The following is a 19,465-nucleotide window of genomic DNA, read 5'->3' on the forward strand; positions in this document are numbered from 1 at the left end:
GACGCCTTACAACCAGTCACAACACCACCAAAAAATAAAAAGAAACAAAAGGATCATACAGATTATTTTTTTTTTCTTGTATGTACAATTCAGGGGGAAATGGCACCCTCTTTAGCTGTGCACCCCTCCCCCTTTCTCACAGGTGGAGTTTTAAATGGATCCAGCATGTCACCCAGTCAGAGGCTATATGCCCAGCAGAGGTGAGTGGATAGTTGAGTGTTAGGCTCAGAAATTGTGCTAGGTTCCCATCCTAAATGAGGCCACCTCCCCGTGGTGGATGGGGGACACATTTTGATCAAAAAGTGCGCTAAGAGCCTCAGTTTTTTTGACCAATGTGTGCTGCTGCAATCCTCTTTTTTTGTATACTCTGATGCCATGGCAGTGTGCACCCATGTATTAGGCTGTTGTGCCGGCTATCTTTCTTTTTTCTTGTATGTACAATTCAGGGGGAAATGGCACCCTCTTTAGCTGTGCACCCCTCCCCCTTTCTCACAGGTGGAGTTTTAAATGGATCCAGCATGTCACCCAGTCAGAGGCTATATGCCCAGCAGAGGTGAGTGGATAGTTGAGTGTTAGGCTCAGAAATTGTGCTAGGTTCCCATCCTTAATGAGGCCACCTCCCCGTGGTGGATGGGGGACACATTTTGATCAAAAAGTGCGCTAAGAGCCTCAATTTTTTTGACCAATGTGTGCTGCTGCAATCCTCTTTTTTTGTATATTCTGATGCCATGGCAGTGTGCACCTGTGTATTAGGCTGTTGTGCCGGCTATCTTTCTTTTTTCTTGTATGTACAATTCAGGGGGAAATGGCACCCTCTTTAGCTGTGCACTCCTCCCCCTTTCTCACAGGTGGAGTTCTAAATGGATCCAGCATGTCACCCAGTCAGAGGCTATATGCCCAGCAGAGGTGAGTGGATAGTTGAGTGTTAGGCTCAGAAATTGTGCTAGGTTCCCATCCTAAATGAGGCCACCTCCCCGTGGTGGATGGGGGACACGTTTTGATCAAAAAGTGCGCTAAGAGCCTCAATTTTTTTGACCAATGTGTGCTGCTGCAATCCTCTTTTTTTGTATACTTTGATGCCATGGCAGTGTGCACCCGTGTATTAGGCTGTTGTGCCGGCTATCTTTCTTTTTTCTTGTATGTACAATTCAGGGGGAAATGGCACCCTCTTTAGCTGTGCACCCCTCCCCCTTTCTCACAGGTGGAGTTTTAAATGGATCCAGAATGTCACCCAGTCAGAGGCTATATGCCCAGCAGAGGTGAGTGGATAGTTGAGTGTTAGGCTCAGAAATTGTGCTAGGTTCCCATCCTAAATGAGGCCACCTCCCCGTGGTGGATGGGGGACACGTTTTGATCAAAAAGTGCGCTAAGAGCCTCAATTTTTTTGACCAATGTGTGCTGCTGCAATCCTCTTTTTTTGTGAAACAAAGAGATGCCTATGCTGTACCACCATACATCACAAATAGAAAACATTCTCCAACAGATCAACAAATTAAATGTTCAACATCAAATTCCCCCTCAATTGTAAACCCAGCTATGTTATCTACCTAATCACAGTCATCTGCAACCAACAGTACATTGGTAGAACAACAACTTTATTTCTTTCTTACCTACCAATGTAACCTCTAGGCAACGTTTCACCATTCCATTGACATGTAGAGGCACCAGCTCCCCTACCTCTTCCTCCCCACTCCAAATTTAACCTACTTCCTCCCGCCAACCTTAACCTCTTCCTCCCCCCCAACCTTAACCTCTTCCTCCCCCACAACCTTAACCTCTTCCTCCCCCACAAACCTTAACTGCTTCCTCCCCCCAAACCTTAACCTCTTCCTCCCCCCAACCTTAACCTCTTCCCCCCCAACCTCAACCTCTTCCTCCCCCCCAACCTTAACCTCTTCCTCCCCCCAACCTTAACACAGGAACTGACATCATAGACCAGCCCCCAGTGACCTCAATTACCCACCATCTTTGAAAATTTGAAGCCCCTCCACTGTATAAATACACACACCATACAGAAATATAACAGACCTAACAAAGAGAGTAATCCCCTCTGGAAACACATTGTCCTGTGCACCAAAAAACTGTAGAACAGATATTGCCCATGTATACCTTGTACATTGGAAAATAAAAAGTTATTACAGCACATCTGCAAAACTTGTCTTTGTCTACCCGATGAAGCGCTAAAGAAGATTTCAGATTTTGGGTTTCATCCCTTGCCAGGGACACCCGCAACCTTCCTTTAGCCTGCATATCTGACTGCTGCCAGCGGTACAGACGAACAGTGGCTCCCGGAATCTCGCCGCAAGGCACCAAAAGCGCATCTCAAAGTTGTGCCGCAACATCGCATAACTCAAAAAGGTGAGCATTTTCTCTCTTATTTTTCGTGACATACATGCAATTGTAAAAAGGTAATGGCACAATCGGGGCGCCATCTCTGTTACCTCTTTTTTCGCATACTCCCTGCACCAATTTCATAGAGATAGCAGATGGAGCTAGGAGAGGTGGGAAGGGGTCTGGGAGCTAGTAGGAGTGGATCTGGTATGTAATGATGTAATCCTGTAGTTCATGGGAAGTCAGAACTGACATCCTGTTCGGACACATAAAGCACGGTTTGGTGATCACATGACCAAGTAACTGTAATTAAATTCATAGATGCAGATGTGCTGGAATTAAACAAATGGTGCTGAAGGACTAAAGATAGTGAGTGGGCATGAAATGGGCAAAAAAAATAAAAAATAAAACTCTGTTGCTTCTTTAAAGCTGAGCTGTTAAACGCTGCTCTTTGTAAAGTCCCCACATATTAAATGTAAGCCATTTTTTGGCACGCATTTTCTGGCGCATTTTCAGTATATTTCAGTACATTTTCAGTATTTTTCCTAACAATAGAAAAAGCAACACACTTTAATGACTCTTTCCTAAAACAAGGTAAAGAAATGTACACACAACATAAACATGTTTCCAAAAAAAGAAAAAAATCTATTTTTTTTTATTTTCAAAAGAAATGAAAGATGCAATGTAAACATAAAAGACATAAAAAAAAGACAAATTCTATCTTACAGATTCAAAGTTTTCAATTTCGTAGGGTTCATACCGACCACTATTGGCAGGGCATTTTATTACCATAAAGTAATAATACATTTTCATTGCTGGAATATGGAACTATATGTCCAGTTGCTTCCAAGTAGACAGAAATAAGACAATATATATGATGTTCAGAACCCTTTTGGTCCAATACATATTTTAAATGGAAAATGATCACAAATACCTATATATACCTTCTCATGTAAAAATGACTCTTAAGAGATCTGATGCAATGAATTTGCTACAAAACTTTTACAAACATGTTGGTAAGTGGCACAACTGGTATATTTTGTACACATATGCTGATGATAAATAGGCAGTCTGGTTTGGAACCCTCATTTTCAAATACCCTACTAGATCATTCTGAGTTAATAAAGACAGATCTTTATTCAAGCCAATAGATTAGATGTAATAATTGGTGATCATAGAAGTGAGACCCCCCTCATAAGGTTATCGCTGGAGGCCATTCAAGCTAGATTACATTGTCCATAATAGACAACCCCCTGAAGACTCCGAACGAGTCACTTGAAAGAGTATTCTTGCCTATGTCTACATAAAGTTTATTTTCGCTAACAAAGAATTTGTAACATATTTGAGGAAGAAGTTAATATTAATTTCCCAATATTTAAGCAATTCCTAAGAGGGGTACTGTATTTGTTAAGCCCAAACAAAGAATATTCAAGACTGAGGAGAAGCAACAGTATCAATTTTATAGTGCTGATTCCCATCATAAATCTAACCTTTGGGTTTGCAATGCAAATAATAAAAGACTTATAGAGTTTTCTCTTTGTAACACGTCACAAATTACTTCACATTAGTATTGTTATTCTTTCCACTAATCGAGCTGATCGATATCAAACATAGTCTTGGCCCATCACAAGTAAATATTATAAATATATATATATATTTATATATAATAAACAAAGACCAAAAAGTGAGAACGATCCACCAGGAGGTAATAAAAGTGATCACAAAGGTTGGTTATCATTTTAGTATACCACATAGTACTTACACAAGCATATTATCAATACCAGATAGAAATATTAACTAACATTTTCTTTTAGTTATAGATTTTCAATTTATTACTTTTTATAACCATCTTTGGCCCATCATTGTCTACTAGAGTAACCTACTGATATCTAAGGCAGTAATTCTCAATCTTTTTATTATAGGAAATTCCTAAATATAATTTATTATAAAACGGATAGCTCTTCTTTTGGGGAACCCCTAACAGATTCCGAGAACACCCTGATTCCACTAAACCTTGGTTTGGAAACAAAGATCTAAGATCATATGTGTACTATTGTTTGTCAGCTCAGCTGGACCAACTATTTGTCCCTGCATTTGTCCCTTAAAATAACAGTATGGATGAACCCTTAGGCCCTATTTACACCCCATGATGGCTTCCATTACAACTAACCCAGTTAAAAAACAATTAGGTTTTGTTATAGCATCCTTCATTTTAACGGGATGAGTATCTCAGCATGGTTAAATCAGAACTACCGACTGAGCCATTAAACTATCAATTTGACATAAGTGTGGACACAGCCTAATGACATATGCCTCAGAAAATACTGCTATAAGAACATTAAAATAACAACAGTTCCAGCAGACAGACAGCCTTCACCAAAGCTACAGTACACAGCCATGTACAATGAAGAGTTGACTTTGATTTCTTTTTATCAAACTGAGAAACAATTCACCCACAAATATCAAACTTACATTTCTAACTTCTCTTCCTTCAGAATCTTTCATAAACAACTTTTCCCAACGCCTTCTCGGACATGTCCTGGTACATCCTACGTATAACACTCCAAACACATTGCAACACACTTTCACCTACAAAAACTTTACTAACCAACAACTCAACATTCAGAAACTCTCCAACCTTCCACTCCTTCAGTGGTAAAACCATATTACCACAGTAGAGGAATCTTTATTGTATCTGGCTGTCCTAGCTTCTACCACTCCACAGTTATAATAGATGCCATTTAGAGGAGCATTATACCATTCATCAAATACTATGATGCTGATGACAGATTCCCTTTAAGCAGGGGTCTCAAACTCAAATTATCTGGGGCCACTGGAGGAAGAGGCTGGGGCCGCATGTGCCCCTCACATATAATGTCCCCATCATGCGCCCCTCACATAGAATGCCCCCATCATGCACCCCTCACATATAATGCTCCCATCATGCCCCCAGATAGACATGACCCCATCAGGTAGGGCTCCCCAGTAGTTACGCAGGCCCCCATATAGATATGACCCCCATCTGGTAGGGCTCCGCAGTAGGTACACAGGCCCCCAGATAGAAATGACCCCCATCAGGTAGGGCTCCCATGTAGGTATAGAGGCCCCAGATAGATATGATCCCCCATCACTGATGGGGTAATATCTATCTGGGGGCCTGTCTACCTACTGGGGAGCCCTACCTGATGATTAGGTAGGGGTTCCCAATAGGTGTACAGGCCTCCAGATAGATATTACCCCCGGCAGGTAGGGCTCCTATTTAAACAATTATGCTCCCTAAGAAGATAGCCAAATGCCTGAAGAAATCACCTGTGCGTGAGACCCCTGCTTTTAAGGATATCGTCTGTCTGTAAACTGTAAAATGAATCTAGCTGTAAATCAAAGAATTTCCTCTTTGAATAGACTATGTTAATCCTGTGCAAGACAATCAATAAAAATTACAGTACTTTTCATTTACTACTAAAAAAGACAAACAATCGATAGTGAGGATACCAAAGGTTTACAAAAACTATTGGGGGGATATTTATCAAAACCTGTACAGAGCAAAAGTTGCTGAGTTGCCCATAGCAACCAGATTGCTTCTTTCATTTTTATCAAGGCCTCTGCAAAATGAAAGAAGCAATCTGATTGGTTGCTATGGGTAACCCAGCAACTTTTCCTCTGGGCAGGTTTGGATAAATCTCCCCCTTGAAGTTGACATATACTTATTTGTTCAAGGAAAGGCTATGTAGTGTATTTTTGGAACCAAAATTATTGCTTCCTTCCAACTACTGCCTCTTCATGGAAGAATTACTCTACCTCTCATCCTACTTAATGCATCTATTACTGCATTTAGACCAAGGTCTTATTTTTGATGAGCAAGTCTGAATGTTTGGAACTTTGGGAAAGAATCACATTTCTGAAAATGGCCCAACAAAACCATTAGCATATGTGGTAAAGATCATTCCAACTTTTACTTCCCCGTTTTGTAGGTTAACTACATGCTTGCACCACCCTGGTGCACTTATATATTGCATTATTACATGTTACATGAAACAGGATTCGCAGCAAATGAAAACTGGAGCATTCATAGGACTCTACTCAACCTAGAGATCTAAGGCATCACAGCTACTTTCTCAGTCTTCTAATAAGACTACCACCTTAGAGAACTCCCTGAAGGAACAAACAGCCCTGCAAAAACACTGTGATCACCACAAACTGAATTGTGTTGAATATAGTCCTTTTTTATATACTCCAGATATCATGGCTTTTTTTGTTGTTGTTGTTGTTTTGTTTGTTTTTTCAAATTCTCGATGTCTTGATTTCCAGTTTACCCTTGTTTTTGGTTAAAGTCGGCAATTTTGTCATTGAGGCTCTCAAAAACGTTTGCGGTGCTAGTGGGTTTTCAGACCCATTAACACCAGCGCTTCCACTGCCACAGTTATAACTAGTTACCCTTAGCTGATATAACGTATGCTTAATTTAGATTTTCATTGACATATCCGATCTTACAGTCAAAAGGTATCAATAGTTATAACTGATGCTTGGAATCAACAGGAAGCTCAACTCAGGACAGTGGTGGCTTGAAGCTGTTCAAGATAGATTTGTTAAAGCCAGTGTGAAGCTAAGAATAAATCTAATATTAACTGCACTCAAATTAAAACCTGCTTAACTGGATTGCACATAGGATATTAATACAAAAAATTATTTGGGACCAGCCCGGTGCAAGAAGGTGATGTACTGTATACAATACAAATATAAAAAAATGACAATAAAAAAAAAAAATATGGAGGTGCTGCTGAAGAAAATTATACAAAAAAAGGCTATTAATATAACAGCCAAATAAAAACATAAACTATATGGAAAACAAATGCCTTTACGAGGGGGAGAAATGCATAACTGTGTTCTTAATATACCCAACCAATATACAAAAATTACATCAGCTGCCTGACATTTCATCAGTTTATTGTGTGGAAAAACTGAGTAGTGCCATTGTACTAGAAAAAAAATTAAGATAATACGGTAATTAAAAAAAGTTGCATTGAAATATCCCTCACGTAATAAAAAAAAGTGCTAGCAGCAAAACTCCAGTTGATAAATATAATACTCTCATGTTTTTATCTTGAGATTTTTTCCCCATGCAAAGCGTTTTCCCTGAAATGAGGTAGCAACGCTGCAACTACTACTTTGTTGATAAAAAAAAAAAGATAGTAAGCTTTCCGTAACTACCTCAAAATGAGTATTTATTTAGCCAATATAAGTTACACAGTACCAACCGGAAGACCGCACTGTGCACCGTGATCCCCTCTACAAAGATAGGGCTAAATACAGTGCACTTGGTTTCTTCCATGACTTTGAGCACCTAAACCTACCCGGGTTACACACACTGGTCTGGCTCACAGTTTCCTGAGTGCATGGTTTCAATGGGAATTTCACACTGTGCACACCACTCCAAGAGGTAAGTTGATGAAGCAGTGAGCGTGCTCTTTGGGGCATACTTTGCATATAGCATGTATGCTCCACAGGCACATTCTCTACTCAAAGGGATGTCCAGGATTTAATAAAAAAAAAAAACAAGGCAACTATTTTCCACAAACAACACCACATCACAGTTTTGAGTGGTATTGCAACTATATTGCATACACTTTAAAGAAGCCGTGTTGCACTTAGGGGTGGAGAACTGTGTCTGAATAAAGTTGCCATGTTTTCTAAACTTGGACAACACCTTTAAAGGAGAATTACCAGATTATCTATATGCCCCATATTACTTTTCCTGTGCCGAGGTTGACTTTACAAGCCCTTGCTAAGAAGCCGCTCTACTTGGATCCCAATGACAACTCTTCCTGCGCTCTGACATCTCAGTAATGTCTAAGGAACACTAGGTCTCCTTCAATCAAGCCGGATTCTGCCTGGCCATTATAAGAACTATTATCCCTTAAATTACAATGACCTTCTAGGGTCGGTAACAGGGAGTGATGTCCCAAGCAGAGAAGCGCCTCTTGCTGTCATATTGTAATAACCTGTGATAACTCAAAACAGGAATCATTTTTCATACCACATATAGGGTTTCATATAGATCATCTGGTCGCCCTCCTTTCATCAAAAACCTCATCAACAAAGGTCCTGGATGAGAAGCCTGTACTCATATTTGATATATCTCTATATTGCACATATCCAATAAATGGATTTTTTTTTTTGTTTAAGCTGAGAGAATTTTAAACAAGGATTAAAAAGAAACATAGAGCAAATAAAATAATGTTAACAATGGCTACCTAGAATGAAATATTGGTAACTACCTAAATACATACATGGCTAATATAAGCCCTGCAAATTCCCTTGTGTGTTATATATCATTAAAGCCATGGCCTAGTTTATATATTTTTTTTAATTAACTAAAGCATAAGATATATAAATATACATTTTCCTAAAAAATATGCAGCTCTACAATTGCAAAAAGTGTTTTCAAATGTTATAGAAATGCCATCGTCCTGATATGAATCCATATGGAGTAAGAAATTGTAAGAGTTAGGTTACTATTCGGTCTGTGGGTGGAACAAAGTATCCATGTTTTAAGGGGACAAAAGTAAAGAGAAACGGATTAGAGATATATAAATGGCCATAGAGAGGAGGATGACACCAATGGTGGACTAAATATCTGTCTACCATCTTGTAATGGTGGACAAATAGCAGGAGTGGCCATAGAAGGATATCATATATGATACAAATGGTTGTAAGACCTTTGCCTTAAACTTAAGCTCCTAAGCTCCAAAATATTGACAAAGCCATATATAATACTGTTGTCTGATGGACCGTTGAGGCTCCAGTTCCACGTACTACAGCTACCATGTGCCATTTATAATGCAGGCTTTTAGTATGTGGCAGAGGGCCCTTGGGGCCTCCTCAATAGCCAGGTCCTGGGTGTGACTGCTAATTCTGCACCCCCTATAGTTACACCCCTGATAGCATTGATTCACTAATGTATGGCCTGGTATGGGGTTATCTATAGGATGTAGTTGCCTCTAGCAAATGTCTTTGATTCAAAGTGAAAATTTCTTGTCTATGAAAATCTCCTCCTAAGAATCATGTTTGCATCAATGAAGCCTAAAGCTGGCCATACATATGTCAGCCAAACCCACCAATTTCAGTGAGACCAGCTGACCATCTATTATATATACATGGCCTCCCGACTCTCTCTAAGAATACATGTTGTTGTAGAAAAGGATCAAGCATGTTGGATATCCATTGCCTGATCCTTTGTTTGTAGAGAAGTCTGGCAGTGGCTTTTCCATCCATTGAGAATACATGCATGTTCGGCCAAGTGTGATGGTGTATGGCAAGATCGGGGGAGATAGCTGTCACCTGATGACCTTAAGGTACATAAGCAATGTCATGGTACTGAACATAGGTTTGGTACTCAACATCCTATAAACTATGATCCTTTGTAAAGTAGTGAAAATATAATAATGAATATAACCTATCTAGTCCAATCCATTGTCATTACCATCTCTCTACCATCTAGGCCTTCCCAATCGCACTTGACAAATCCAATTATCATTTGTGACACAGAAGACTGGTGTGAACAAGTTACAGTAAAAATGCATCCATCCTTTCTCTAATAAATATGTGTAAAATGGTAAATAGAGAATAGTAACCGAACTATTACACAAAGAATAAGTAATCTGCCCTGTGAATGTAATTCATGCAGAATTTAAATTAAAAAAAATTATCTCCTATAGAAACCGAAAGCTATATCAGGCATTTCATAACTGTCAATAGCGAACTCAGAAGTGCCCATTATTTGTTACGTTGCAGTACACAGCGAAAACGTGACTTATTTTTTGCTTCATTTTCACAGAGCGGCCACTAGAGGGCCTCCTCCAACAGGACTGAATGTGACTGTAACTGTTTAATAAACGACCGTTTACAAGAAGCTTTTATTTCTCTCACTATTTTGCTAATATTCAAATCTCATATTTTTGGCAAAAACCTAAATTTTTTAGTCCAGAGTTTCCCAAGCAGGGTGCCTCCAGCTGTTGCAAAACTACAACTCCCTGCATGCCTGGACAGATTGTAGAAAGATGTAAAAAGTACTTAACCTGTGGTTTATGCTGCAGCCCTTCCACCAGTGGTGCACTAAGATGACTTCGTATAGGTTCATGCTGGGAGTTGTAGTTTTGAAACAGCTGGAGGCACCCAGGCTGGGAAACACTGTTCTAGCCCATAGAAAAAATAGTGCCAATAGCAAATCTATGTGAAGGCCCTGGTTTTTAGACAACCTCGGTGGCTATCCATATACAAACACTAAAGCTGTATGCAAAGCATTCGACCATATTGGCTTCAAGGTAATATCAACCTAATTTATATGCCCAGGGAGTCCTCTACCACTATTGGTTTAACCGTTGTGGATATTTATAAATACTTATAAATAACTTATATAGATACAGTACAGATTTCCTCCAAAAATGCAGAGATCATGAAGGCGCTGGAGATCAGGTAAAATGCTACTTTTTCTTTATTCCCACAATGCAACGCGTTTCGCGGAAGTTCCGCTTCATCAGGCTAAAGCAGAACTTCGGCAAAACGCGTTGCATTGTGGGAATAAAGAAAAAGTTGCATTTTACCTGATCTCCAGCGCCTTCATGATCTCTGCCTTTTTGGAGGAAATCTGTACTGTATCTGTGGTTATGTCAAGCGGAGCGGCTGCTGAGATCCTATTACTACATACGTTCTCCCACGGTTGTACTTGGTTGGAGTACAACCACATTTGGTATGCGCTAATTCACATTAAGCGTTACCACATTTTACCTGGGTATCACACAAGGGAGCGCATCCTTTTGTCTCCTTTTGTCTGTTTTTTTTTTATGGAAATCAGATGTTTTTCGTCTGTGCGCACATACCCTTTCCAATAATGAACCACTTCTTTATCGTTATTGATAAAACATAATCATAGTTATAATATTAATAACCACTAAAATCATTGCTATTATTAGTACTGCAGTCAAGCAGGTAATCTATGTATATTCTATGTAATACTGTCCAGCAGAACTATATAGAGCTTCTAAAAAAAAAAATTATAATAATAATAAAAAATAATAAAAATCAAAAGCCTCAAGTTCGTGATACCGGTTAAGCAGTAAGAAGACAAATGATTTCATAATAAAACAACTTCCTACCTAGCTGAAACCTTTCAGTCTATTTTTATTTTTAAAGGGGAACACCTCCTCCAGAAATCAGTAACCAAAACATCAGGTGACTACTTACAGTGGACCTCAAAACAGTTTTCGAGGCCATGCTTCATTTTGCCAACAAAGTTTAGAATTCTGATTAGTTGACACAATGATACACAATGTTCAACCTGTACACTGGAGGTGGAAACTTCCTTTTATTGACATGTATAATTCGCCTGGAACCCCCCTTTAATTTAAAGGTACAGTACCTTCTCTGGGTTCCAACTTATCTGAGTTGCCGATGTAACTAAATATATTTTCTTATATATAACTAAAGTTGTACACATATCCACATGGCTACAAAAATGGCGTACAAGCTTTTCTGCGTTGTTCGACAATTACATAGGTTTACCCTATACTAGAGACCACATAGAACCCGAGAGCTGGTACAGGTAGTACAGACACTGCATTAAGTTTGCACGGAAATACAGTATACAGTATATGATAGGATAGGCTACTGATCTGGACACAGCAAGGAGTTAAACCCAATCATTGAAAATTCCACTTTTTTTTTTTTTTTACAGAAAATATACACAAAAACACAATATTAGAACACTTATACATGCAATGGTGTATTTAGTTTCAAGAGCACACCACAATAGTATTATCTAGCCTCTGGCAGTGTCTCCCAATCAGGGTGCCTCCAGCTGTTGCAAAACTACAACTCCTAGCATGCCCGGACAGCCGAAGGCTGTCCGGGCATGATGGGAGTTGTAGTTTTGCAACAGCTGGAGGCACCCTGGTTGGAAGACACTGGCCTATGGAGTATGGTGTCGGAGAGGTAGGGGATAGTCTCTTTCCCTGGCACAGCCAATAGCTCTTCCTCCTAGTAGTGTGCCGTGATCTAATACCACAACAGGAGGTACTTAGGAGTGTCCTGCAGGAGCTACTTAGGAGTGTCCTTTACTTATGGAATAGTGGCAACAGTACACAGGGTACCCTCCACGAATCTCCCATTTATGTATATTTCTTGCATTGTTCTGCTTTTTCTGTTTTCTTCATCACACGTTCCTGATCATAATAATACAATAATAATAAAAAATAAAAAAAATATGACTTTTAAAAAACAGTTATTAAAAAAAAAAAGACAATATATACAAATCTTAAATTGTAGAGTATGAATCAATGTTATGTAAACAATGCGTCGGATGACCAATGGCAAACCTTACTGTAGGTCTATACAATTTCCAATAATGTTCGTAAGAGTGTACACATTATAGGCAGTTCATGTATACCTCAAGGGCCACTAAGCTTAAAGGGGTACTTCGGTGGAAAACACTTTTTTTTTTTAATTAACTGGTACCAGAAAGTTGAACAGATTTGTAAATTACTCCTATTTAAAACTCTTAATCCTTCCAGTACTTATCAGCTGCTGCATGTTCCATAGGAATTTCTATTTCTTTCTGGAATTCTTTTCAGTCTGACCATAGTGCTCTCTGCTGACACCTCTGTCCATGTCAGGAACTGTCCAGAGTACAAGTAAAAATAAGAAACCTCTTCTGCTCTGGACAGTTCCTGACATGAACAGAGGTGTCAGCAGAGAGCACTGTGGTCAGTCGGAAAATAAATTCTAAAAGAAAACAACTTCCTGTATAGCAGACAACAGCTGATAAGTGCTGGAAGAATTAAGATTTTGAAATAGAAGTCATTTACAAATCTGTTTAACTTTCTGCCACCAGTTGATTTTAAGAAATTTGTTTTCCACTGAAGTACCCCTTTAAAACTACATAACATAGCACTAAACTCACTACATTCAAAGACCCGATCGGTTCTCAAAACTTGAAATGCAAAAAAGTGGCTGGTTGCAATATCTTTCAATGGGATAAGAACATATATCTCATACACATTATTTAACATATATACAATACTAACCATAAAATAATTTGTATTTTTAACTTTAGTGGCCAATTAAAGGGGCTCTATACCTTCTTGTAAATAAGTGTTAAATGGGCAGAGCATCAAGTGCAATAAAGGGGCTGTCCAGAATAATATAATTTATTTACTTATTTATTTTTTCAAAAACAGTGTCATAACTGTCCATGGGTGGAAAAGGTATTGCACTTTAGTCCCTTTTACTTGAATAGGGATGATTTGCAATACCACATACCATGTGGCACTGTTTCTATGAAAAAAAACAAACATATTTTTGTTCTCATCCTGAACAATAGGTTATATTCCTATATAATATACACTGTATTAAAAAAAATGTTTAAGGGTAGGGTCACAAAGTGTATACAAACAAATACACAGAGCTAGCCATGGCCGCCCTGTGGGTTCAATGAGGTCTAGAGGCGGGCCCAACACGCCCATGTGATGTGCGGGCCTGCCTTCAAACCTCGCTGCACACTGGACTGCCGCTGGGTAGCCCCGTGTTTCTGCTCATAGCAGAATATGCAGGGTATTTCCTGCTGCGATGCGTATATACTATATGTGACCCTATCCTCAGAGTGTTATCTTAGTAATCATAGCTGTAAATGTTTGTTCACATACATCTCATCCACAAGGGTGCAGATACACCCATGTGCATTAATGTATTTAGATACAATGCCCAGAGCAGTTTAGTTTTTTTTTTTTATATACTAGGTATAGGACCCCTTTAAGCAATGTAGCCAACTATTTTTGCTTAACTGGCTCGGGAATTTGGGCCCATATAAAGCGCTTTATGTAAATCTTGGAACACCAAATACTACTCAATTTTATTAAAAATATCACAAGAGGAGAAAATCTAACTGCTGTCAATGACTAAAGAAAAATCTAGGTTTTGGTTTCATACGCAATCTTAGGACTTTGAAAGTATACACACAAACATGCAAAAGCCAAAAATAAACACACATTAGAGCATGGGATAGATAGCCGAAAACCGGATAGAAACATTTAATTACAATGTCTAGCATTCCTTGTCTGAGTTACAAAAAGATTTTCAGACACTAAACAGTGTCTATTCTTGTTGGCAAAAAAAACGAGAGGTCAGGGAAAACCAGCACAGACACAGCATTCAGTAGACCGTGCCAGTAGGAGTTCCCTGGATTTTTTGGGTTGGGACATTTCTAGTGTTCCAGATACCGAAGTGAAGGCACACAAATATGGTTTTCATTTTAACTACTTGATGGACGTAATATAATGTAATACCCTGTGTTCTCTCCAAACATTTTATTTCACAAGGATCATTTCTTCTTTAATATCTGTTTTATAGAACTCGATTTCACACCATGGAGATCATATTGCTGGCTTTCCATATAAATGGACGCTCAGTCTAATCCTTAAATTAAGAAAATATAGCCAAGAGAGTCTATGTTATATTATTATCTCCACATAAAGGACTATTAGTTCTTTTTCTCTAAATAATTTGAAGGCACCCATCCTTTAAAGGGTTTTACGCTGTCAAGAATATGGCAATACCACCAGCCATTAGGGTTTTTCTCCAGAACCTCCATAGACACACCTTCTTGAAATCCAACAGTTTCATCATCTCCATCATAGTCAGCAATAGAGATGTACATATCTTTAAGGTTATTGTGGATAAACTGGGACTTCTCAATGGGTTTTGGCCGAACAGTAGATATTGGGATTCCATTTCTTTGAGGAGACCTTACAGGTGTTTCCACTTGGGTTGTGTCCTCTTCTGTTTTATCAGTAGGCTTGAATTTGGACTCATTTACCTGAGAGCGGACGGTGTTAAAGGAGGCATTTCGTCGAACAGATCTCAAGTGATCTGTAGCGGACAGTGATTCATTTCTGCGTAAATGGCAAGCAATGTTGTTTTCCTTTGGTGGTGGGGAAACAAATACAGACTGGGGTCTTACTGCAATTTGTTTTACACCATTTCTTAACTTGACAACGTTGCTACTTTGCCCTGTAGGTTTTGAGAACCCTCCGGGTGGCCTGGTGGGAACTGGAGGTGTTGTTCTTTTGCTTTGGTTAATTGTATTTAATGCTTGTACCCTTTTTTCTATCTTTTCCAGGCTGTTCGACTTATTTTCATTCTTTTTACTTCTCGTTGATTCAGGCTCAGGTGATGATGTTTCCCGTTGCTTATTATCCACTTGTTCTAAGTAATGTGAGGGTGCCCACCCGTCTGAATCTTTATATCTTATAAACCACCAACCGCTGTCTTGTTTCTCTAAGAGTTCCACTTTTGCTCCTGCTGGAAAGCTAATTTCCGTATCCATAACTTTTTGATAGGTGCTTGTGGCAGTATAGAATACTTTCTCATTACTATCCTCAGATTTGTCTTTATTACTTGGACATATTAAAGACTGTGAAGAACCTGCAGGATTATCTACTGAACTTCTCCTTGGTGTTATTTCAATGTCTTCTGATGCACTCTTTGGAAGGTTTTCTGATTCTTCACTTTTAGAACCTTTAAGTCCACTTCGCAGCTGTCCTGTTGGTCTTAATTGTCTTCGCAAAGTGCTAATATCCATTTTTTCCTGGCTCTGAGAATCTGTTTTGCCTATAAATGGTTTTGGTTTAACTGATGGTTTTGCTTTGGTAGAAGAAATAACTACCGTTTTTTGTTCAGAATCTTTCTTTGCTCCAACCTTTGGCACTGACCGCAAACCAGCATCGGACACAGACCTGGGCTTTTTCTCTTCATTGGTTGAGAAGGAAACATTTTTTGTGGTTTCCTGCTGAACATTTCTTTCAGATTTATATTTTAAAAGTGGTGGTTTAGAAGGGGTTCCAGATGGAGAGTTTCTTGGCACCAATGATGAACTTTTCAGTGAATCAGAATCTCCACTTGATTCTTTACTTGACTCCTTGTTTGATGCTGTATCATCCACAAATGGTCGGAAACCATCATTTTCATAGATTGTCTCTTCTTCATTGCGGACATCTTCACATGACTCACCAACGTGAAATTTTGCTCTCTGAAGAGTAGAAACTGGAGATGGTTTGGATGGCTGGAACATACTTTCTACAATTTCTTCTGCAAAATTGCTCTGAGAGAAGGAGTCATTCGAATCAGCATCTGGATCATAGCCAAAAGCTGGAACATCATATTCAGGCTCCTCATATATTTGCTTTGCTGGTGAATCTTTAGAATCTAAAGAGCCGCTATGACGAGTAACTGACACTTCTTCTGCATCTTTAGGCTTTGTAGGTGGTGCAGGAGGGGGGACCTTTGGTCTTGTTAACGTGCTTGTCCTCCGGTTCAGGTTTGGTTTCTTTCTTTTATCAATATATGAAGACGGGGCCCATCCTTCCTTTTCTCCAATCTGTACATACCACCATCCACCAGAATTCTTTTCAATGACCTGTAAGAGGTCAATATAACCAGTTTTAATATTAAACTTTCTACCACATATTGTTACATTTCTACAAGTTGCACCATCTACATCTGAAATAATTCCTAGTATTAAGAGGGTATAAGCATTACAGTGATAAAAAGAGCACTGTGAATTAGAATCACTATAAATGCCCTGTATGTGGTACAATCATGATTTTTCTTATTTGCTTTATGTGCCCTTGGAAAAGCCTGGGTTTGTAAATGTAAAGGTTTTAGGTGGCTCTCATCCATTACAAAACAATGCATTTTACATAATATATTAATTATATATATGTATATGTATTATCTATTATACAATATGATGGCTTATAATTTTGTTTTATAACTATATCACTACTATAAACTTTGGCAACAGTTATGTGCGATTGTTGTGATTTAGTATATATAAATAAATATATATATATATATATATATATATTGTCTACACTATGCTAATACACTCTTTTCTATGTCAACCCTACGTTGCTCATTTCTAAAGAATATAGGATTATGGTATGTAGACATATTTGAAGTCATGCCCTCTTATAGATGGGTTTAGTCACTACAACATAAGCTTCAAAGAACATAACTATTTGCTTACATCAGCCTTTTGACCTCCTCGGAAACTTATCCCATCAGATATGCAAGACTGAAACTCTGCAATGGTGTAATACTCCACTTCAACTGATGGAGGCTCCGGAGGTTTTGGCAGCTGAAATCCCTGGAGAACAGAAATCAACAAGGATAGAGTTTCAAAAGGTTTGTTTTTAGGTCTTGTCAGTACAAAATGGGTACCTGGCCTTGTAAACGTAAGGAGCCATGTCAGATTTGTGATAAATAATTCATATGCATCACAATGTAAAAAGATTAAAGAAATCCCAGACAAACAGTGTGTGTAAATATACATATATATATATATATATATAGCAACAGAAGAATGCCGCAGCATATATATATATATATATATATATATATATATATATATATATATAAATATCTCCACATGATATTCCATAAATGTTTGATATAGTTGGGGTGCCACCTTGATAGAATGTTGAGTCCTCCAACATAAATCTGCAAGGGGAGAGAGTTGGCAACTATCTTTTCCATTCAAGTTTATGGAAGGTTATAGAGCCAAAAAAGATAAGACTGGTTGGATGTGGAGGATACCTTTCCTGATGGAATAAAGATCTAGAGACCCCTGTTCTCCTGGTGTGGGTTCCAGCAGTTGGATCTCATCTATCAGTCATTTATGGCATACCCTGTACTGTACTATAAAAACAAAAGGGGAAGATCTATCAAAACCTGGGCAGCAAAAGTTGCCTAGCTGCCCATAGCAACCAATCAGATTGCTTCTTTTGTTTTAAACGGCCTCTGAAAATGTAAAGAAGCAATCTGATTGATTGCTATGGGCAACTAGACAACTTTTCTTCTGTACAGGTTTTTACAAATCTCCACCAAAAACTGTAAAATCAACAGCATTGAGACTTCAGCCTTTTGTTACTATTTGTGAACCTGCAAATGCAAGCTCTTTTAGTCTTGTCAGATAAATACATTAAAACCCAATGGATATCTCCAGCCAAGATATATGTTTGCATATGTTCCTTTTTACATACAAACTAGATGCATTGTTTGTCCTGAAATCCTGGACATCCCATTGTAGCGCTCACTAAGATCCTCACACCACATCTTAATTTCAATAAATTGCTTCCAGACCTGGCTTAGAATGGCTTTTGTGTTTCCTAAGTTTTTTTTACCCCCCAAAAAACTAGCAGGGCTTACAGGCATATCACTTACTATAAGCCCTGTAATGAGGCCTTGCATTATTTAAATTACATAGACTGATGTCAATCCAATTTAACCAATTAAAGAAAAGAAAACGATCAAATTCCCAAGAAGAGAATGTAAAACAACCAACCAGACTAGATTCTCTCCGGGGTGGTGGTTTCATTCTTAGGTTTGGAGAACCTGCCAAGTACAGAAGAAAGACATGCATTGAAATAACTTACAAAACTTTTGAAAAATAAAGGCTATTAAACTCTGCTACAGAACAACATAGAATAAACTAGAGTACCAGACATAAAAAATAAAATAAAAAAAAATACAGTTCATTCTTCAAAGTCAATAAAAATATCGTCAATAGCTTCGTACTTCGTATGGAGGTGACAGATGCACTTTATAATACCTGTATTAGAAACGTATTAAAATAGTGTATTTAAAAATGCTGCAAAAAACCTAAATAATAAAACATTCTGTAAAACTATGACAGAAAATGACTTGGGGGTTCTGGTGGACAGGAAGCTCAACTTTAGTGATCTGTGCCAGATAGCGGCTGCCAAGACTAACAAAGTCATTGGTGTATCAAGAAAGGCATAGAGGCTCATGACAAGGACATAGTTTTGACTGTATAAATCATTAGTCAGGCCACATATAGAGTATTGTGTCCAATTTTGGGCCCCTGTATATGAAAAGGACATGGATTAACTGGAGAGGGTGCAGAGGAGGGCGACAAAGATAACTGATGATATGGGAGGATTACAGGACCAAGACAGGTTATCAAGCTTGGGGTTATTTAGTTTAGAGAGAAGACGTCTTAGCGGTGATTTTATCACAATGTACAAATATAGGAATGGACAGTACAGAGATCTTTCTAGTGATC

The 19,465-nt window shown here is 38.5% G+C and overlaps 1 protein-coding gene across 6 annotated transcripts in view; it reads right to left on the reverse strand.

The window, feature by feature from the left end:
* Positions 1–13,191: 13,191 nt before the first annotated feature.
* SH3PXD2A (SH3 and PX domains 2A) overlaps positions 13,192–19,465 on the reverse strand; it is a 373,845-nt gene continuing 367,571 nt past the window's right edge. For all 6 annotated transcript variants that reach the window (XM_056529706.1, XM_056529705.1, XM_056529708.1 and 3 more), the window contains 3 exons: positions 18,725–18,774; positions 17,408–17,527; positions 13,192–16,795 (listed from right to left, as the gene is read on the reverse strand). In XM_056529706.1, coding sequence (XP_056385681.1) covers positions 14,861–16,795; positions 17,408–17,527; positions 18,725–18,774 — 2,105 coding nt within the window. In that variant the 3' untranslated portion in view covers positions 13,192–14,860. The remainder of the gene's footprint in view (positions 16,796–17,407; positions 17,528–18,724; positions 18,775–19,465) is intronic.

This window comes from Hyla sarda, chromosome 7, assembly GCF_029499605.1.
Source record: "Hyla sarda isolate aHylSar1 chromosome 7, aHylSar1.hap1, whole genome shotgun sequence".
Lineage (NCBI taxonomy): Eukaryota > Metazoa > Chordata > Amphibia > Anura > Hylidae > Hyla > Hyla sarda.